This window comes from Stegodyphus dumicola, chromosome 1, assembly GCF_044657685.1.
Source record: "Stegodyphus dumicola isolate Sdum_Otavi_A_Nest chromosome 1, ASM4465768v1".
Classification (NCBI taxonomy): domain Eukaryota; kingdom Metazoa; phylum Arthropoda; class Arachnida; order Araneae; family Eresidae; genus Stegodyphus; species Stegodyphus dumicola.
The window spans coordinates 98,868,385-98,891,512 of record NC_140768.1 but is presented as its reverse complement, the minus strand read 5'-3'; the positions used below and the strand labels follow the sequence as shown (position 1 = coordinate 98,891,512).

The 23,128-nt window shown below is 32.0% G+C and overlaps 1 protein-coding gene across 2 annotated transcripts in view; it reads left to right on the top strand.

Moving 5' to 3' along the window:
- Positions 1-23,128, top strand: part of LOC118195467 (LIM/homeobox protein Lhx3-like) — a 259,960-nt gene that overhangs the window by 221,731 nt on the left and 15,101 nt on the right. For both annotated transcript variants that reach the window (XM_085818097.1, XM_035366792.2), the window contains exons 2-3: positions 6,431-6,605; positions 21,434-21,636. In XM_085818097.1, coding sequence (XP_085674223.1) covers positions 6,431-6,605; positions 21,434-21,636 — 378 coding nt within the window. The remainder of the gene's footprint in view (positions 1-6,430; positions 6,606-21,433; positions 21,637-23,128) is intronic.

Here is a 23,128-nt window from a genome sequence, read left to right as displayed (position 1 = left end):
ATGAAATTACGCTAACTGTAATCAATAAAATTATGTACTTTTTCTCTGTCATAATAAGTATTGCAGGCGGCTGGTCTCGCAAACGACTACAAACTTTTTACATCGGCGCGTTTCTCTTTCTTTTAAAATATTGTCGTAAATTTTAACTAGTATTAAGAGTCGAAGTAGAGAAGATGAATACTTCTCTATCGTTGTAAAAATTTTAATAGTAAAAGACACATACACTAAATGCGAACGATATTATGTAAGTATAGGTTATAAAAGTGACGCAAAATTTGTATCTAATACCTAAATGAAGATCTAGTGCTGGGTTTCTTCAATCGGTTTACATTATCGAAAAATTTTGTTGTAAAAAAATTCTTATAAATAATTCAATTTTTATACACTTAAAATTATCTTTAATGTTTTTTTACGCATTTATTTCTGAAAAACACAATTAATTCCTCGAGGTAAAGGAACGAAGGGGTGGGGAAGCCAAAACTCGATGTAAAGGAACGACAAAAAATAATACTAATAATAACATCCTAACAGTTATTGCATTCATATGCCATTGAAGATATTTTGAGATTTTCTTTTATATATTCTGATGCTGAAAAATTATTCTATCTTCTGTTGAATATCTTTACGTCATAGAATAGTATTTTGTTTTCACTACCCCTAAAATTTCATCGAAAGCATACCCTCAAGAAATTATACTATGTTTTCAAAACAGAATTGAAATTTTGAAAGAATTAAAAATTTTTTTGTAATACATCTGTATGGTTAATTTTCTGTTGTACTTCTGTTTTATAACACATACATGCTAACTTAGAAAGAAAAATATGTTCAGAAGATAAATTATTATTATTAACATAATATTACACGTAAATAACGCGCTTGTGACATAATATGAGCATATAAATCATGCACGTAACGTTAAAGTAATATTACATGCATAAAAGATATAGCTCTATGTCATTGACTAAGATTCACGGATTATCTCAAGTCATTTTCAACAATATTCATTACTGTGACATTACTATGACCTACATCAATTTTAAATATGAATAAATATTTTACTTTTATGATATTTCCTAAATTTTGACTCTTTTTGCCTAAGTTTATATGATTGTTTTTACAATGGGTTTTATTCTTCAAAGGGCTGTTTAATTGTTTTCTTGTTTTTCTAAATTTTTATACATATTGGGTCTTAGCACTATGTTATACATATTTTTCATATAGCAATAGCAGTTTTTTAGTATATTAGAAAATCCTAAAATAACATTAAAATTCCGATTTGTTTTAAAACTTTGATTAATGAATATTTCAGTCAAATTAATTTTTTTTCTTTCTTTTAGGCCTGAACGTGCGTTTCATAACAATTGAATGTGTAAATAGAACGCAACTATTTGAAAAACCTTCTTAACAGAGTATTATTTTGAATTGAAAATCAGTTTTTATCATTCACTTTTTAGAAATTAAACTGCTACTTGTGATAGAGATCGTTTGGTTAAAAATTTGGAGTATGATAAAGTGGTAAAATCTCAGCTATGATGGAGTAGAAGTGGTAGAATCTATGTTATGACACAAATAGTAGATAATAAAGTTTATAAGAGTTACACGGTTACAGTAATTGTTTGCTTAGACCGCATTTAATTTTCAAAACAGCAAGAAAAATCTTTTGTAGTAAAAGAATAAATTTTTCGCATCCATTTGGTGTAATTTTATCTAGCATTTTAAGAATATCTGCATGTAAAGCCTCTTCTGTACGAGTCTCCTCTTTAGCTACATTTTAATTATGCGGGATTGCAAGCTGTTTAGACGTCGTTCAGTGATATAATATATTCTTTCCACCACTGCTTCACTTGAGATAAGTGAAAGGAAATGCTGTTGTCCTAAAAAGCAAACAAATAAATGGCTTATAGAGAATCTGTTCCCCCAACAGCTAGAAGTGGTATTGCAATTCAAACACTCAAAATTAACTAGCGAATCTACTAATAATATATTTATAAAATCACTGCAATAAGAAGCTCGTTATCATAAGACATTATTGTTCTTTAGAATTCTTTTCCCTTTAGTGCTCATTATCTATGATACTGCGTTATCTCTATAACTAAAGTATGCACAATTTTTTTTTGTCCGAAAAATATTTCTTTCGCAATAAATATATTTACCTGAAAATAAGTAACATAGATATATATATATATATCTGTGTGTGTATTTATAAACATGAATTTTATTCATACCTGCTATATTACATATGTATGTAGTATTTCATATATAACAAAATTTTAAAATGTTGTTTAAATTTTTAGAAAAATGCTTTCTATTTCCAAATGTCGTTAGTTAAAGTCTGGTACCTTAAAATAGGCCCTCCCCTTGTTCAGGATCGTAATATGTGTCGTCATTATGGCAGAGGAAGAATTATTAGATTTTACCAAATTAAAGAATCTGGCTTTTTTCCAAAGCAGTCATACCATGGTTATATTAAGATTTGGAGGAATTAAATGGCCTTGAAGCGCCTATTTTAAAGTAACAGACTATATTTCAGGCAATTATGTATTTGTTACATTACGGAAATGAATCATCAGAACATCTTCGAATTCAATCGCTGGTATTAGAGAATTTTCAGATAACAGTCGAACATGGCAATTTCCTACTGTTTACAAAATAAATACCAATATCAGGCATTTCAGGACATTCATGAAAACCTTTATTTAAAAATAAGGTAGAAAATGTAAAGACATATCACTAAAGAAAAGTATACACAATTATGTGCTTATTTTTGGAGAATACTGAATGTAAGAGAGGAATAATTTCCTGAAAGTTAACTAATTCTAAGCTAAATTTTTTCTGTAAAAATGTAGTGCTTTTTTAATTCTATAGATTACTGTTACGAATTTTCTGCATAGGTGAATAATTTTTTTTAGTCAGGTTATATATAAAGTTGCAATATCTTTTGTATAATGTAACATGAAATGCCTCAAGAGACAAAGCTCTGCTGAAAAAATAAGATTACTATTTAACACTGAAGTAAATGACTATCTCGGTAAATTGATGAGATATCGCCAAGCTGGCGATGGTTTTGAAAACTAATTTTTGCCACCAAATTTGGCGAGAAATCGCCAAACTTGGCGACAGGTTAAAGACTTTTCGATCTGGTTCATGTATAACTGTAACTGGTACTGCAATTGAATAATGTAATTGTAACCGTATCCGGCCTTTAAGTAACTTTATCCTTACGTGCTTTCCAAATGACTTCGAAAAATGGAAGGTACTAGATGTTTCTGGGCGGTTTCAGTTCAGAGTTAACTTTGGAGTATTGAGATCGCCGTGCGAGCTTCGCTCTTTAGATGTGTTTTGTATTTAACGTTCTTAGTAGTTTGAAGAGGTAATGACTGATTGCGCTCTATCATACTAAAAAGAACTGTACGAGTACTTTTGTGGAAAGTTCCAGAACTGTAAAATATTTCTTTTGGCAAAATAAATTTTACCAAGCTATCATCGGTTCTGTGCACATTCAATCCATTACGAGCCCGTACGGCGTGCATTATTATTAATGATGTAAACCTTATATAAGACGTGATTAGAATTTCGAGAACATTTTGCCCTTACCATGATTTCTTCCAGCTTAGTTAAAAAAAGAGTCAAAAATCTCGCAAAAAGATATGCTATTTTCTCTCTCTCTTTTATAGATATTTAGTCAAACATGAAGGTCAAAGCATGCAAAAGTATAATTACGTATGGTAATTGTAAAAATCAATGTAATGTGAAAGAGAAAATTCCTTACTCAAAAATAGAATAGAAGCTTCTTAGGAATTAAAATGAACGTTTTCTGTTACATAAATACAGCACGCTTTAAAGCTTTTCGAAAATAAAAGAACATCAGGCAACATTTCACATTACTATTTCCTGTATTCTAAAGGTTACGAAGGCACTTGCAGTCACAAAACTTCATATTCAAGTAAAAGTGGTTACATCACATTACATTGAGTACAAATTATGAGAAACTTGAAACTTTAGCGTAACTCTTGAATGTAGGCCCCTAAAAAATAGTTCTGATTCGAGTTTTAGTTGGAAACCTAAACTTTGCAAGAAACATAAATGAAATAAGATGACGAAACATTCAAAAACAACTACCACAGGCAGACTATAAACACTGCTCGTGGGGGATAGAAAGACTTAAATTGATGATTCATATGGTGATGATGAAATGTCTCAGACGGAATTTCTATCATCCTATCCTCTGAAAATTTATAATCACTCCATAGACGCCTCTTAATGTGATCGCGGTTAATATTATAACTCGGTTATTATTGTCGAAATCGAATTGGCGAAGTCCTGTTCGTTTTCCTTCCCTTACTGTGATCAATGATTAGGTTAATATGATCAAATTACTACATAATTAATTTTTTTAATTAAATCGCCAAATAAATAAATATAGATTGTAAAAATTGTAAGGTGACAGAGAAATGTCACCAAATAAAGGATTTAGCCGCCAAAGAACTGGTTTTTGATTTCAGTCAACTATTTAAAATTAAAGTTGCTTTTTTTTGTCTAATTTTATATTGGCCCGTTGTTTTGTAATGAGAGATGTCCTCTCATTAAGATTAGAGGTATAGCATTAGTCAAATAATTTCCAGAAATGTTATGAACAGTTCATAAATGTACTTTTGCATCAGAGATATGACGGACAGTTCATAAACAAACCTTTTAGTTTTCCTAGTTAAAATGCTGGAAAATTATTTATATGTTTCTATTTATATTAAATTACTTACAATCCACTGCTGTTTTGAACTATATTCTTTATCATAATTTAATATTATCATTCGGCTAATGTTATCAAAATAGTCATGAACGAACGTGATGACAAAGCGAAGATTAACTGTATGTCTATTCTTTTCATACGACTAAAAATAAAATTAAAAAAGTCTCATTAGAAGATTTATGACCCTGATGAATATTTCCTCGGTCCTTTGTTTAATCGATTCGCTTATGATTCGTAGATATCTTGATGAATAATAACGTATCCTATTATCTTAGAGAAATACAATGTAACTTTTATTTCTGTGACTGAAATTAAAATCTATGAGAAAAAGCAGGAGATTTTAAGTAATTTATAAATTATAGTTAATACTGTTTTGCAATTAATGGCAAAGAACACTAAAAGTTAAAATCATATTATTTTCCTCGAAAATTCGATGTTTTTATTCATACTATGCTTAAGAATACTCAACTAACATCAATACTATCCGTGATTAACACACGTCTGTCTGCAACGGTGATTATCAACATTTTTTGCCCCTTGTACCTCTTTAACCAATGCTAGACGATCATTCCACCCCTCCTTTCCATAATTCGAAACATACGTACGCATTTATTTAAATTCAAATTATTTTTAATGCGTTTTATAAACTAAACAAGAAAAAGTATAGACATTGTTGATAAGTACCAGAACGTAAATAAAAGTAGTTTTTTTTTTTTTTTTTTTTTTTTTTTTTTTTTTTTTTTTTTTTTATATTCACAGACTAAAATTAAATCTGTAAAAGGTACATAAAAAGCGTTCCCTTCCCCTAAAACCATGAGCTGGAAACCCTGGCCTTATAACAAAGAGAAAAGAAGTCATTTTAAGACCTCGGTACTTGTATGCGTTTAAAATGGGAAGAAAATATTTTTACCCTCTTTTTGCAATAATCTTTTTACATTTTTATCCATTACACGTTTAGTTAAGAAGTATCACAATCCTAACTTTTTTCCTACTATTCCTCTTTATGGATTGCTTTTTATAACTCTTTGATGGAGTATTCAAATGTAACCCAAAATAAGAATACATTTTAACCTATCATAAAATAATTTTATATTTAGTTACAATTCCCAATTATTAAATTGTTAATTTTATGATAAAACCAAAAACTGTGATTTTTCAGATGACGTTTTTATTTCACTAGTAAGCTCCGATTCTCTAACGAATCGAATAAGCAAGCGCGTGAAACTCGATTCTGTGTATGACTTCAGAATGAGTTTGGGAGAATTAAAAAGCAGAGAATAAATCCAACTTTAAAGCTGTATATATATTTTGAGACTTAGCAATAAGGCTAAATGAAATTAAATAATAAATGAATAATGTTAAATAAAGATTAAATGAAGGTGGATCCATTATTTTACTGTTTTATTTTACAATTAAACTCCGGCTTTGCGCAACAATGAGCAGTAAAGTTAGCAAAATAAATCAACTCATGAAATTAATCAAAAACTTCATCGTACTTAATGTTTCGAGTAAAAATATTGTTAAACATTAATAAACATTGATCAGTTAAGTGCGTCCACGCCACGCACATTTCTTCGCTTTTTTTAATGTAAGATTTCGACAGAGATTTAAATAGCTATTATTGCTTCATGCGAAGGGATTACGAAATATCAAATTTTAATCATAATGTCATTTGTTTTGCAGCAACTATACCCAAGTGTGCCGGCTGCGAACAGCCCATCTTGGACAGATTCATTTTGAAAGTTCTGGAGCGCTCGTGGCATGGAAAGTGTCTGAAATGTATCGATTGTCAAGCCCAGCTCTCGGACAAATGCTTCGCCAGAAATGGACAAGTCTTCTGCAAAGACGACTTTTTCAAGTAATGTACCCTTTCACCATGTAATTTGATAATTCGCTTTACAGCACAATCAGCTGAAATCAATTTACTCTCAAGAATGCTCATCCCTCAAGTTTTAAGCAATACTCAAGAATTTAAAACTTGAGGGGGAAAAGGAGTTTAATTATTGAAAGTTGCTTTACAAGGAGAAAGGGGTGTAATGTATAGTTTCACATGCCAAAATCTCTGTTAGTTTCATTGTTATTTATTTATTAACATTTTCATGTAATTCATAAAGCATATTAGTCTATGTTCTTGGAAGCTTATTTATGTGTTTACTTGAGTACAATTACGTGTGCAAAAGTGATTTCTCAAAGTCTAATGAAAGGTGATAGATTTTGTGTCTGTTCATAGGGAATCTTATTAACGATTGCTAACAAAAGATTAACTTCGGATTTCGATTATTTCTATTTTCTAACTATTTCCTAGTCACAGTGAGATGAACTTGAGAAAAATTTTCAAAGGAATTATGATTAATGTAAGCAGAGTTTCGTAATTCAAACAGCAAGCTTTTTATTTTTAGCCCAAACGGCGTTAGCACAGAAGGGATATTAACTTCGTTTTGGCATTTTGCGTTGAAAACTTAAATGTCCGTTTCATTTTTCAAATTGTTGCACCAAATACTATCGCTCTGTGTTATGGTTAAAGAAATTAAATAATGAAGAATCTGCGTAAATGTATGTACGTTTCTCGCATTGTGATAAAACAACGGTACATAGAGCCATCCAATTTTGAAAAACCTAATCCTTCACCGAAAATGGGCATCTGGAAACCCTTATTTGGAAATTGGAATTTGTCTTATAATCGATTTCATATTTTGTAACACTTTAACGAAATTTTAGTTAACAAACTCAAGGATTTCAAAGAGAGCAATGGCAACACTGTACGAAAAATATCTCTAGCGCGCGAGACTGTTTATCAGAAATTGTAAAGATATGCTCATTTTAAAATTACTTTGCGATATTGTTGTTGAATTGAATTTTACGATTTAAGTGCGAAGAACATGATATTTAATAAATAACCGCCCCTTTGAGCGGAACGTTAAAAAAACCGCCCCTTTGAGCGGAATGTAAAATCTGAAAACTTTCTTTCTTTCTTTTTTTTTTTTTTTTTTTTTTTTTTTTTTTTTTTAAGTAATTATTTTAACATGTGAATGGATTGAAAAAATTCCTCAAGCTTCGAGATTTTATTTGGAAAAAAAAATTAAAAAAAAACAGGACCCGATTTGGTCTTTTAAGGAAAATGGGATGGGTTTGGACCGTATTGTGTCGGCTGTTCTCGCTTCTCAACAGTGCTATGTGAAAACAAGCTTTCTTAAAAAATGCTTTCTAGTATGACGTTAAAGTGATATACATTTGCAGCACCACCTCGTGCCATGAATCTTAACGATCTGTATTCGGAATGTTATTAAGGAAAGGATTTAATTGTTCTTGCATAAACTGGAAATTTTCCATTCAAAAACGAAAGAAATTCACATATTTCATGAAAGGTAAACTCTAAATAAGCTAAGCTGAGAAGAAACAAAGCATAATAAAAATCGACTACCGAATGTCTTTCGACGGTAAAGATTTTTATCCGTTTTTCCTTACTTCTAAAAAAAGCTTCAGGAATTTCGTTAGTGGTACTTCGTTTCTAACCTTCCTTTTTAAAATTTCCTTTCCGTGACACTACAAATTACATTTTTTCGTAATGCAATTTTGCCTCATCTCCAAGGCTGTCTTAAGTTTGAGTGTTCTCGGCTAAAAAAAGTCAGTGTTTTAAACATACTGGATTCAGCAACATTGAAATTATACATATAATTAACTAATTGCATTGCAAAAAAATTATGTTAAAATATACAAGTTTTGCAGATTTTTATTTAACTGAGCAATATTTGTAATGTAATAAAATTATTATATATATATTTATAAAAAAAACACACAACAGAAAAATGGCTTTAAAAATCAGATTTTATTTTTACGTTCTACCAAAATGTGCATAATTTTACTATAATTTATCCTTTCTCATATCCAGTATTAAATGGACAGAATATTCAGCCATGCAGATCATTTTTGATTCGTTTTAAAGTAGGATATTTATTATTTTTCCTTATTAAAACTACTGCAAGAAACTTTTAAACATCGTGTCATAGTATTGGGAAATGTGCATTCAGTTTGTTACTCGGTTATTGTTTTTAGACCGTACCTAGCTTTCGATAGCGTTTATCGGTAAATTAATTTATGCTATCAAAATGCAAACGTTTTTCAAGTAACCTTTTTTTGAATCAGTTGAGTATTTACAACATGGGTTCCCCCCAAAGTTCAGTTTCTTCCACATGGATAGGAGATGGATAGGACACTGCACTATTTGATCAGTTTACGTTGAAATACTTTTAACGCAACCGTTTTATTTTTTCTGCATTTTTCGAGTACTTATTCTTAGTTTAGAGAACATTGTGATATGATTATTGAGTATAAATATACTTGTAAATACAATACAAGTATTGCACCCGAAAATTAAATTGTATATTTTTTAACAAATTAAAAAGAATGCAAACCTTTTATACAGAAAAATTGTAAGATATGTCTCTGTTATTCCACATAAAGTAAATTAGATCTTACAATGAACCTGGCGAATTCTCGCACAGGCGGGAATGAATTACCAGTACAAAAGAAGGATGAAAACTAACCTTTTAATTTAATTCAAATAATTAACAAAAAAAGCTTTTATTATTCAAGATGTAAAATTGTAGGAAATTCTGTAAATAGAATTATTGAATCTATTATTCCCATTAAATTACATGATAAATTATTTTTTTCCTTTTAGTGCATTAATTATCCATTTAAGTAAAAGCTTATTATCATTTAAAAATCTTTTTTAGCTATATTTTTTTCTGCTTTTTAATCTCATTTCCAAGTTATCAATGATGAAATATTTTAACTATTATTAAAATATAAGCAATAAGTTATAACAAAGTTCTGAAATAAAGAACAATAACTAAAAGTCATTCAGATAACGATAAAATCGGCTTTGAATATTGAGCTTCGGAAATTCAATGAAATAACAGTGCTTCAATTGAGCCTTTTACTCGAAGCTAAAATGAAAAAACCTGATGTAAGTATCACATGATTTCCCTGTTGCAACAAATGCATAATTGAAATGTATTCGCGTACTGCATAAAACTGATTTGGGGTCCGCCAGTTCGACACCACTGGTCTAGATAATACTTTCTCAATTCTTAGATGCTTGTCAACGCTACGTTTAAGGTATTATGTAGTCTTTATTTTCAAATAAACAATATACACGTATGTTTAAGTTAAGAAAAGTAATTTCACTTTTTATCTTTTTACTTCAATTATCAGGAATAATTTGTAACATATTAAATGGTCGTAAATCTTTCTTTTACGAAAAGAAAATTTGAAAAAACAGAATGTCTTTGAAATTGTTTATTACATGCGTAGAATTTAAGTATTAATTAATTTACTTTTATGTGTGTGTGTGTATAAAAGTGTATGTGGCTTGAAATGAAAATAATCTTCTTAATATGTTTAAAAGCATATAAATACAGATTATTACCACTTGAGATACCTCATGCATTTCTTATGATGTGAAATAGTTTACATAGTTACTGGGCTGTTTTCTTGGTGTTAATCCAAATTAAGTTAAACAAAATTATCAGGTAGAATTAATTGCTTCAATTTGGACTCGCCCTTATATGTGAGATTAAACTTTCTGCTTTTGATACTTCTTTGGTTTATTTATTTAAGCCCAGTTAACTCCCGTTTCTTTTGGTCTCTAACATGATTAATCTCTGCAACGAGTTAATTGAAGGAATTTTTCTGGAGAGTTTCAGCTAATATTATTAAGCTCTTCCACAGTTTTTGCGACTTTTTTTGGTTTTATAAATTAAAATTATCTACGAGAAAGCAAACTTTAAGAAAAGTTTTCTTTTCATAAAAAAGAAATTCTTTGCTTCCAAGAAGGATGCAGAATAGGAGCCTGCAAAAGGAAGATGCAAATTATGACACTTGCAATTTATTTATTAAGTAAATTTCTTTTGCAACAGCATTTTTTCTCAAATGCTGTTAATTGAATAAAACTGCGAGGAAATAATGGGAAGTGAAAAAAGACAGCAACTAATGAGACTTCAGAATTTCGGAAATAAGAAGAGCAGCAAGGATTTTAATAAATTAAATCAAATTTTTCAAACAGAAAAAAAGTAGGCATCAGCGTAATTCTACTGACTGCTAATATTGCTTTGTTTCTGAAATAATTATTTCATTTTCAGAACTTCATTTGATGAAGATAAATGTCTTGTCAAATTTATTTGTTTTTAAAAGAATATATGCATCAGTGCTATGCTAATTATTTATGTTATTTGGAACACAGAAAAGACTGCTCGAATAGGTAAAATGGTATCTTCGATGTCTTTACCTCAGACTCATTTTTTAAAGAGTCTACTGACAATTCCTCATTTTTTCCCCTAGATTGTGTTAACAATTTCAGTAATTCCTGAAAACTTTTAAGACACATTAAATTTTGCCGCAAAAATAGCATGCTAAGCAGCTAAATTAGAATAAATTTTCATTAAATGTTTTAATCAACATTTTCGTTGTATTCTTTTAAAAACCACACGAAATTTTATAATAATTTAATAACGTTTAAAACAAATAAAAAATTAACCAACAATACCAAAAAGATCATGTAATATGGAACATTTAAGGAACTAATATTAAAAACAAAGAAAAATTTTATATATTAATATGCTACAGTTTTCTCATGCCTCAACTCAATCTCTTTGGTTATGTTAAATACAGATCACATGGTAATAACAGTACTTTACTTTTTTGAAATGCAGTTACAATTTGAACCTTAAATAGTATTATGCAATGTTGCCAGATTGTCCGCTATTTCGCTAAGTTGCTATTGTTCACATAGATATAGTAATAATAATAGATAATAATAATTATAGATAAGGTACTATAGTTATGATTTTTGACAAACCTGAACTATTAAAATTTATGCCTATGTTATTTTGCAAATTTACTGCTACTCCATCAATTCCTTGTGTTACTTTTTGCTACTTAAAATTTTTTAATAATATGTCATAAAATTTTTGCGTGCCACTATAATGTTTCTATTAAAATTAATTTTAATAAAAAATAATTTATTTAGATTTAAATGAAAGTTGGTAACTGGCAATCCTAACATCGTAGCCCATGAATGCACATAAACTTCAGTTAGTAGCTGTTGTGGTGATCCACGGTTTGAAAATGGTTTCTGAATCAGAAGAGATTCGTGCACTAACCTAGTGCTTCGCATTAGAGAGTAAAGAACATCTATGATATAAAAATATACTTTTATTTACACAGCGAAAACGCGCAGCAACATTATTAACGAAAGCTCATTCTCCTCATAACATACTTCTTTTTTCACTCCACTTGCGCATGCGCATTGACAATTACCAAAGGAGCTTGTCAGATACTGCCATCTGTTGGATAAACTATTCGCTACATATTCCTCCCACCTGAATTTACTGGGAGGTAAATTCACACATCTGTTAAGTATAATATATGCATAATAGTACAGTATACAATATTGAAGTATAAAATTATGCCTACCAAGATGTTCTAATTAAATTGAAATACAAATTTACCTGGAGATGCAGCATTCCATAATTTTCTAGACATATTAACAGATAATACTAAACCTAGAAAAATAAAAATAAATAAAATTATTACAAAGTATTCAAACAAGTACAAAACATTTCACAGACGTATCACTGGTTTCACAGTTCTACCACTGCTGGTAGTCATAGGAATATTTTCAGTCATATCCTTTTGGACTGGGTTATCCAGCTCAAGTCTGTACAGTCTTTGCACTGGTCTCAGAAACTCAGTCTCTGTTTTTATGACAGCAAATCTTATTTGTCCATCACGACCAGGTAGCAGCTTTATGACATGCGCCAGGTTCCAAAAAGCACGTTTTTTGTTGTTATCTTCAAGTAGAACAATTTCACCCACCTGGAGAGGTTTAGCTATAGAGTTTTTAATGGACTGCTGACGTAACTGTCCTAGATATTCCACACGGAATCTTCCTCTAAGTTGTTCTCTCACCTTTTGTAGATACTTAGCTCGTTTACTCAATTTTTCCTTATCCACTGTATCGATATCAGGTACTCCTGATTTGGAAATCTCCCGCAGGAACATTTCTGGAGTTAATGGGGATGAATCTTCAACGTCTTCCGACACGTAGGTAAGTGGCCTAGTATTGATAACTCTCTCACAGTCGCATAGTACTGTAAGCAACTCCTCGTAATCCAGGGCAGCGCGACCTAGAACTTTTCTCAGAATCTGTTTCACCATTTGAACTAAACGTTCCCACCAACCGCCCCACCAAGGTGCGGAAGGAGGAATAAATTTCCACTGAATTCTTTGCTCAGCGGCCTTTGATCGCAGACTCTCCCAATCAATTGTATGCAGAAGGCTCTCCGCTCCTTTAAAATTACTGCCATTGTCTGAGTATATTATAGATGGTCTTCCGCGACGAGAAATGAAACGTCTCAATGACTGGAAAAAAGCTTCAGTTGTCAAGGATGTTACTGACTCCAGATGAATGGCCCTATAGACCGCACATGTGTAAAGAACAATATAAGCTTTTCGACCATCTTTAAGGTAGAGGGGTCCTGCCAGATCGACACCCACTATCTCAAAAACATTTGCATCACGTACTCTATCTTTCGGCAAAATTCCTGGAGTTACATCACAACTTTTGGATTTAAATCTTTGACATTTAACACATTTTCTAATGCAGTTTCGTACTGTTTTACGAGTTTTGAGGATCCAATACTTTTCCCGCAAATGAGACATCACCATAGAAGTACCAGCATGCAGCAGCTCATTATGTGCATTCATTATTAGTAATTTTACTACTGCATGATCAGATGGCAAAATTACAGGAAACTTAAAGTCATCAGTATCGTCGCGATAAGAAATATTGGTTTTAGCTCTGATCAAACCATCACGATCAACTATAGGTCTGAGGTCTTTAATTTTATCATCGTTCACACTCTTAAATGATTCTCTTTGAACCAATAACATAAGAGTTATCTCAGCTCTTTCAATTTCCGAAACTGACGAAATTTTGGAGGTTTCGTTTGTAATTCTTCGTAATTTAAAGTAAAACCTAAGAATCCAACCTAACATGCGTACAATTTTCTTTATGGATGAAAAGTACCTGTAATACCAATTGTCAGGTTTAGAATCTTTGTTAAGAGTTGTCAATACTGATTTACGCCTTTCTGAATTTATGATCTCTTCGTCCGGCAAATCGGTGCCTTTTGACCATGACGATTCTGGTTCTAACAGCCATGATGGGCCCTCCCACCATTTCGACAGCAAAAACTGTTTAACTGAACAGCCTCTAGAAGGGAGATCGGCGGCATTCAGCTCCGAAGGGATGTAATGCCAATCTTCTATTTTTGTAAGTGTTCTGATTTCTTGGACACGATTCCAAACGAAAGTTCCCCACCGTACGTCTCGCTGGATCCAACACAAAGTGGTTGTTGAGTCAGTCCAGAAGAATGTTCTTAAATTTGGCATGTTCAAATCTGAAAAGACCATACGTCCCAAGCGTGCTCCGATTAAGCAGGATAATAATTCCAAGCGAGGAATGGATATACTCTTTAAAGGCTTAACTCTAGTGCGTGCTTGCACAAAATTTAAATGAATCTTATTTTCGGTCTTCACTCTTAGGAAAATACAGGTAGCATAGGCATGCGTGCTGGCATCGCTGAAAACATGAAGACTTACATCTCCGTTAACCAATCTGTCAATATTAAGCCATCTAGGAATTTTGACATCAGACAGCAGTTTCATTTCCTTTACCCATTGCATGGACTTCTTTTCTAAATGTTCTGGCAATTTTTGATCCCAATTTAATCGTAATTTCCAACACTCTTGCAATATCACCTTTGGGAACAGGGTAACGGGAGAAAGGAAGCCTACTGGGTCAAATAACTTATGCGCGCAAGAAAGGAGTGTTCGTTTACTCGCGACAATCTCCTCTTTCTTTAGTGACTCAATTTTACAGGAAAGAGTATCATCCTTCAAATCCCAGTTTAACCCTAAAACGCAAACGAATGTATCTAATTTAGAGTTGGGAATTATTTCGGTTTCACAATTCGACTGCCATCCTCTAAGATTAAACTTTACCAGTGACAATAACATTCTCGATTCTAGTACAAATCTATTCAATTCTTCAACATTCTTAAAACTAGTCAGGCAATTATCAACATAGAAGGACTCCTTCAAAATGTTGGCTGTAACTGCAAACTGATCTGGGGCACGATTTAAATGATAGTTCAACGTAGCGGCTAACAAAAATGGACTACAGTTAAGCCCAAAAACCACGCGACTATGTCTGTAAATTTTAGTATTCTCTTCTTCTGCACCTTTCCAAAAGAAACGCAAATAATCTCTATCCTTCTCTCTTATACCAATCTGCAAGAAGGCTTTCTCAATGTCTGAAATTACTGCAAGAGGATATTTCCGAAAACGATTCAACAATGTTGGAATTATTTCTATTATGTTGGGACCTTTCTCAAGACAATCATTTAAGGAAAGTTCTCCTTTGGCGTGTGCCGAAGCATCAAAAACTGGCCTTACTCGCGTAGTTTCGCTAGATTCTTTAAAACCCGGCCTATGAGGCAAATAGTGCTCTCTATCTACTTCGCCTTCATTTACCTCTTCAATAATTCGTTCCTTCAACCAAGTATCAAATACTTCCTGATAAACTTTAATTTGATTCGAATCTAATAATTTCCTTCGCGTATTAGTCAGGCGTTTTTCTGCCAACGTTTTATTATTAGACAAGCGAGAGGGGTCCAGTACCCAAGGTAATGCAGTTTCATATCTCCCGTCTGAATCCAAATTCAAATTTTCCTCAAAATATTGCATGGTCTCCTCATGAATTTCAGCTTTCTTTTTAGACTCAACTGGGTCATTTATACCAATAACGTCTAACTTCCACAAGTTTTCTGCTGATCTTTCGTTTAGCAATAAAGAAACACATGCAAGAGAATCATTTATACCCGAAGATTCTTTCGCTGGAATTTTACCCATTAAAATCCATCCCAAACTTGTTTCCATCGCGACCGGACCACTTTGTAAACATTTAATATTTCCGGTGAATAATTTTCCAGCAATATCAGAACCTATCAACAATTTAATGTCACTTTCGTTTTCGGGAGCATTACCCTCTACATCTGACACTTGAATATTTAATTTACAAAGTTCTTTCAACCAAGGACCTTTAGGTATTTTCTTAACATCAGAACAGATAACAGATTCACTTAAACAATGCACACTACATACATATTTATTATCAAGGCTACTCAAATTAACTATATATTTAGAATGCAATTTTTCTTTTGTTTCTACACCTCCGAATAATTTATGAACTAATTTCACTTCACCAACACTGTTACATTTCAAAGAATCTGTAATATCTTTCGTTAAATAACTTCTCTCGCAACCCGTATCTATAATCCCTCTGACTATCCTTTCCCTGTTGCCATTTTTTACCCTTACGATTAATGTTTGTAGTAACACATCGGAGCTCGCGGATCTGCTAGCCAAAACATTGACCTGATTTTTCGCCACAGGCTCTACTTGTTTAGTCTCTTTCAATTGAGAAGGAACTTGTTGACACATTACTGCCAAATGCCTTTTCTGGCAAATTAAACACTTAACCTTGGACTTACAGTTACGAGAAATATGGTTTTTCTTCAAGCATAATAGACATAAACCCTTCTTAAATATTAAATCTTTTTTATCCTGATATGTAAGCGTACTAGCTTTAAAACATTTTTCTGTTAAATGTGGCTTATCACAAAATAAACACGATTCCTCAACTTTTTTAATAGGAGCATTTTCTTTAAATTTGTCTCCTGTATACAAATCATTACAAGTAGGAATATTAGACTCATCATTAATGTAACTTTTAGATTTTCTACTTTTATCAAAAGAAAAACGCGCTAATTTAATTCTCTCTTCAGATATCACTTCATTTTTCAAAAACAGAAGAATAGATTCAAGATCGCTCTTACCTTGTTGTGACGAGCTCTCCCGTTCCCTCTCCCACACGCGTAAGATGTCAGGGGGCAGGCAAGATTCAACTAACGGAAAAATAACACTAGCGTATTTATCTTCAGTCACACCGAGAGATTCCAGAGCACGCAATTTTGTTTCTAAACTGTCGTACAACGATGATAGCGCAAAGTCCTTTTTGGTTGCATTATTATTTATCAACACAAGATTCAATAAATCCCGAACGTACACTTGTATAAGAATATCTTCACGTCCAAAACGATTCTTTAAATGTTCGATGACTTTCGGATAATTTTCTTTAGTTGTCGGGAAACTCTGCACTATTTCCCGTGCTTTCGATTTGGCAGCAGTAGCCTGGATCAGATATACGAATTTCAAATGATCATCTAGCACTGGATCTTAGTGTATCTTACTAAAGGTATTCCAGAAATTCAACCATTGTCGTGGATCACCTGTAAATTCAATCAAATTTATTTTCGGAAGCTTCAAATTCGTTGCCGTTGTTCTTGAATCAACAGTTCTGGTTTCATTTACCGATGCATGAGTCAGCAAATTTTTCTCTATTTTCACAGTGATTTGCTTCACTTTCATCCTGGCTGCTATTAATTTCTCCTTGTAAGTCTCACATGACTCAAATTCTTTAGTATATTCTTCTTGCGAGACTTCTTTCGATTTTGATAGGAGATCCAATATTTCTTCATTCAACTGTTGTAGTCGAATTCCTTTATCTTCCAGGATTTCCAGGGACGATAATAGAACATCACTGTTTAATTCAGACTCATTCAAATGTCCATGTAGGCTATTATATGCTTTCGTGAAGGCTGCACGCAGTGGTATTCTTCTTACTTTCAAGGCTTCCATTTCTGCTGTTAAACCATCAAAAGCGTCCTTTACCTAACTAATGCGTCCTGTTAGACGGACGCCACTTTTTATTGTGGTGATCCACGGTTTGAAAATGGTTTCTGAATCAGAAGAGATTCGTGCACTAACCTAGTGCTTCGCATTAGAGAGTAAAGAACATCTATGATATAAAAATATACTTTTATTTACACAGCGAAAACGCGCAGCAACATTATTAACGAAAGCTCATTCTCCTCATAACATACTTCTTTTTTTCACTCCACTTGCGCATGCGCATTGACAATTACCAAAGGAGCTTGTCAGATACTGCCATCTGTTGGATAAACTATTCGCTACAGCTGTTAGAAATGAAAGTTGATAACTGGCGATCCTAATCTCGTAGCCCAAGAATGCATGTGTACTTCAACGTTAATAGCTGTTATTTTCATCTGTTTCATACATCTGCTTAATTTTTTTATGCGTGTTTAAGAGGTTGTTTTGTATTAAGATTCTAATATATAATTAAACACAGTAGCTATAATCTGATTTATAGCTACTACTGTATTAATTGTGTGAATTATGAGCAATAAAAAACATTCAGCACTACCTTTCAAAATGCTTAACTTAGTACATCCATATTTGAAAAATTTCTAGGAAAAAAAAAAAAAAAACATTAATCTGAACTGAGAGCATATAAAACATTTAATGAAGCACAATATTTTTTAAAACATAACAGTTCTTTAATTACTAAATTTGAGGTCTAAAAACGAATAGTTATCTTAAGTGTTTTACTGTATTTAATTCTATAATACTTTTATATCAAATATTGCTTGATTAATTTTAAATTGAAAATTTTTGAGAATAATTGATATATATATATATTTGTTGTGTGCGTACGGTTTCGAAATAGATTTAATGCACAATTCCGATAAAAGGTTAATAAAATTTATTCTTATTAAAAGAAATATAACAGAACGCTAGAATTTTTCTCAGAAATATTTGTACAAGTGTTCACAATATCACGCAATAATAATCAGTAATTATCCTTCAAATTACTAAAACGTTAAATAGAACGCAATATCTACAGCACAGAGAAAGCTAATATGATCAACATTAACAAGAGTAGCTAACTAAACAACTGAGCTGTCTCTCTACGGCCTTTTGTCGGTCGCGAGAGAATTCTAGTTATTTCTTTGCTTCTCGAGATTTCTGGAAACCAACAAGAGGATGGAATTACGGTTACAGCTAACACAGTCATCAAGTACATTCGATTTCAATACAAAATAAAAGAGATGTCCATTTAATCAATGTTAAATGCTAATGCTCTTATATTTTTACTTTTTTGGCGTAGATTTCTCTTAAAATTTATCACGTGCTGCATTGCACGTGGAAATAAAACAATTTTAATTATAATTCTGCTAAAAATATCGAACTAAATACAAAATTCGTAGCAATATATAGGCTTAGTAAAGCACAGATATAAATGTTTGTTCATAATTGAAATAACCATCTCGTTGCACCTAGAAAAATTTCAAGACATCATTCTTTATATTCTTTTCATTGCGAAAACTCCATATAAAAATTCGATAGGAAATTCTAAGGTTTACTCTTATTATTTATTTAGTATATACATTAGTAATTCTTTCCATGCTAATAACTTTAGCTTAAATGATGCATACCCTTTTAAAAAAGTACTATAAATATTGTAAAATTTGTACTCGAGCTGCTACTCTTTTGCGTAAAGGACGATTTAAAATACATTTGTATCCAAAATTAAAAGAATTTGCAAATTATGTTTATTTTTACAAAACGTATTGAGCCAAAAGTATTAATTATGCCACCAAAGATTTATGCAAATATTCACAGTCGAATACATAAGCGTACACATGCATGGCTGTGGAGCTGTGATTATGGAAGGAATATAAGCGCACGAAAGTTTTCCGTGATTTGAGTATTCATACTTCTTCATGACATTCGCTGTGTTTCTCACAGGCGCTAGGAAAATTTTATGAGGTTATAAGGTATTTCTCCCGCCTTCTTAGCGAGCCTTCATGGTGTAGTGGTCTGCACGCTCAGCGCGTAATTGAGAGGTCCACGGTTCAATTTGGCGCTGCTAATTTTTCATCTTGCCTGCTTCCAATTAACCTAGGCCCACCAGCGGCCGAGCGGTAAAGTCGCTGAACACTGGTAGTTCGGTCCGAGGTTCGAATCCCGCGAACGGGCTGGCTGCATGGGCGTTTTCGTGGTTTTCCCCATGTGTAACGTGTATACGAGCCAGTTTCCCTTTGAAAGTCCTCCACGAAGGCATCCCTCCTCTTAGGCAGATAGCCCTCGAGGCTTTGCCATAATCACACACACACACACACACAATCTAAAACTTCTAGAAGCATTATTAAGGGTATATGGATGCAGTGAGCGATCAGCAGGAAGAAAATTCTTTATCAACGAGTAAACAAGAAAAATAAGCCTAGCTGTCACGAAATCTATCGAAAGAAGTTTTAGCTTATTGGAACAATGTTATATCTACAGAAAAGTCAAATTTCAAAATATTTAGGTCAGATAGAAAAATTAATGTATGGCAAAAGCCTAATTATGATCTGAATTCGAGGAACTCATTACATACTATTAAGCACGTTTATATTAAGCGGGGAGGGGGTAGACACATAATGGTTTAGTGATATTTCACTGCCTTTGGAAATAGAAATTTAGTGCTTACGGAAAATAATATGGATTAATATAAATGTATAAATAATGCAAACCGATAACGATTCTAAACGTACAGCCCTAAATGCGGTTATTAAAAAAAATTGCCCTGAAATTTAAAAAAAAAATCTTAAATATTCCCCGAAAATAACGTAAATCCTATCGAACAAGCAAGGAATAAATTGTAGAAAAGAATAAGAAAACATGATATGTCTTCGAAATTTCTACTAAAAGTCATTCTTACATAAGAATGTAACATTCTTACACGAAAACGTTAGTTGAATCCATGCCAAAGTGTATGAAAAGTGCCATTTTAGCTAAAGGATATCCTAGGAAATAATGAATGTTTCGTTATTTTCATGTTTTTATCAAATATAAACTTTTTTGAGTTCCAATACTTAAACGAATTTATTTTCAGAATTTTTGGAATGTTTACTTAGTTATTTATTTACCAAAACATTTCGAATAACTTGTTTTAAAACAAGCAGGTTTTAACTAGATGATCAATAGTATATATTAAAAAAATTAAAGTTATTTTGTTAATATTTAGTAACTGATATTTTCAAATAAATCTAAAAAGCACAAGTGTCCGAAAACAAATGTTAGCCACTGTAAATGTCAGTTTGTGACTCTTAGAAATTCAAGCTGCGGCTCTTGAATATTCCTGAGCTGTAACAAATGGCTCCTATTGAAGTGCTGGTTGGCCATTCCTCTTTAGTGAATTCAAATGGGGAGATTAGAAAAATGTTTCAAAGCACTGGAAATACTCTTCCTATTTATTGTGTAGATCTTAATAGAATAATACCAATCCATTTGCATTTAAATTTATTCCAGTTCCTTCACTTTTCTTTTCAAAATGTTTCCTATTGTATGCCAATACAAAACTTCTAATACCTGATTAAAAGAAAAATCACTGCTTTATCTATCTGAATTCTATAAGTAAAATTTTCTACAAGTTTTGCTGGTTATCTCAGACCAAATTCAAGGGGGAAAACACTCCGCAGTTTCAGGAAGAATCGTCTAATCAAATTTGAAATTAAAGCAATATATTCTCGATTTGGAATGCTCTCTAATTTCCGAAAAAATTTACGAAATAATTACTACTTATTTTTGATGTTTTATGCTTTTCTCAGATGAATACTTTTATAAATTTCTTTAATTAATTGCTTTCTTTTGCAGAAGGTTTGGAACGAAGTGTGCAGGCTGCGAGCAGGGCATCCCCCCAACTCAGGTAGTGCGAAGGGCGCAGGATAATGTGTACCATTTACATTGTTTCGCCTGTATCCTGTGCAAAAGGCAACTTAACACGGGAGATGAGTTCTACCTTATGGAGGACAACAAACTCGTCTGCAAAGCAGACTACGAAGCAGCTAAAGCACGCGGTAAGGACTCTGATATGTCAGTAACCCTCTTAGTAATAATATTCAAGGTATCAGGCGGATTGTTAGAATAGTGTCTTCCAAATATATAATTAAAATTATAATGCCACACAAAGAATAACAGTAGATAAAAACAAAAGAATAAAACTGTAGTAAAATTACGCTAAGATACTCACTTTCATTTTTTCTTTGTTACATGAATCACAATATACGAATATGGCAGTAATTTTGTTGCTGGATTCAAACATGTAATTGAAATTTTCCTTATCATGCAAAGAATTTATTGTGATACACAATGCAATTTTGTATGAATATATATAAATTTACTTGAAAAAAAGCATTTAAATCATACGACTTTCTTCTGTGCTTGGCCCAAAGAACATCTGTTATGATCTCCGAATATTATTAAAAGCTCAGAAATCAATATGCATGTTGGATTTCCTTTGAGTATCATATGCTATAATTCAGTATCAGAAATGTACATCGTGCCCTGTTTGAAATTAAGAGAAAATGGTCTGTGAAGTTTTGAAAGTATTATATTACATCTCGTGGTTTCCAACGACTTTAAGAGATTTTTCAATAGATATTAGGCCTCATATTTTGCTAGGAAATATTTGTAAACATTCTTGAAAATCTATTTTGCAACTTTTTTAACTACCTTTCATCAAGTTTCCAACCTAGAAACAACTTTAAGCTTGCGGTCCCGCAAAAATACTTTCTTTGAATTTAGAGTAACCCACGTAGGAAATTTCTTTTCCATGTATGTGAATCCTAGGTCTTTTTATTTGCTGATACAATAAGCTTCTTCAGAAGTCTCGGCTTAAAGTGTTTTTAGATTAACGTGTGTTTCCTCAAGATCCGCAAATTATTAGTGACATTAAAGTTCTCTCAGGTAAATGGTACTTATTATAGCAAGCATTTTCTAGTGAAACAAATTTCCTGTCTTTGTTGTCTTATTCGTAAAAGAAGCATAATCCAAGAACAGCAATTATTTTTAAATCGCCAAGAATATTTAAAACTTTCGTAAGTTTTTTTCTACTCTGCAATGTTAGCTATGCACGATGTTTTTTTAATTATTTTATTAAGAACTGTAGCTTAGTTTGTGGGTATATGTAATAGAAATTAAAAACTGAATTTGAAACTTGAAGTAAAGAACTCAATGAAATACGTTCTTTCAATTTAGACTTCATTGCATTTACTTAGTAATTTAAACTTATTAAGTTTTAGGAAACATTTTCATACTGTCAAGTGATTTCAGCAAACATTCAAGACCTGTGGATAATAGAAAACGTCTGAGATATCAGAAACTGTACTGATACGATTAAAATTGTAAAGGGAATAACTTGTGCTTAGACTGTAATTTTATAATGTGTTAAAAATACTATGGTTTTTTAATTGCTCTAAATCGATACTATTCATCCTTAAATTTTTATTTTTTTGCTTTCCTTCGAAGAATGAGCAGGAATTAGTCAATTTCAGAGCTTTTTTAAAGGAG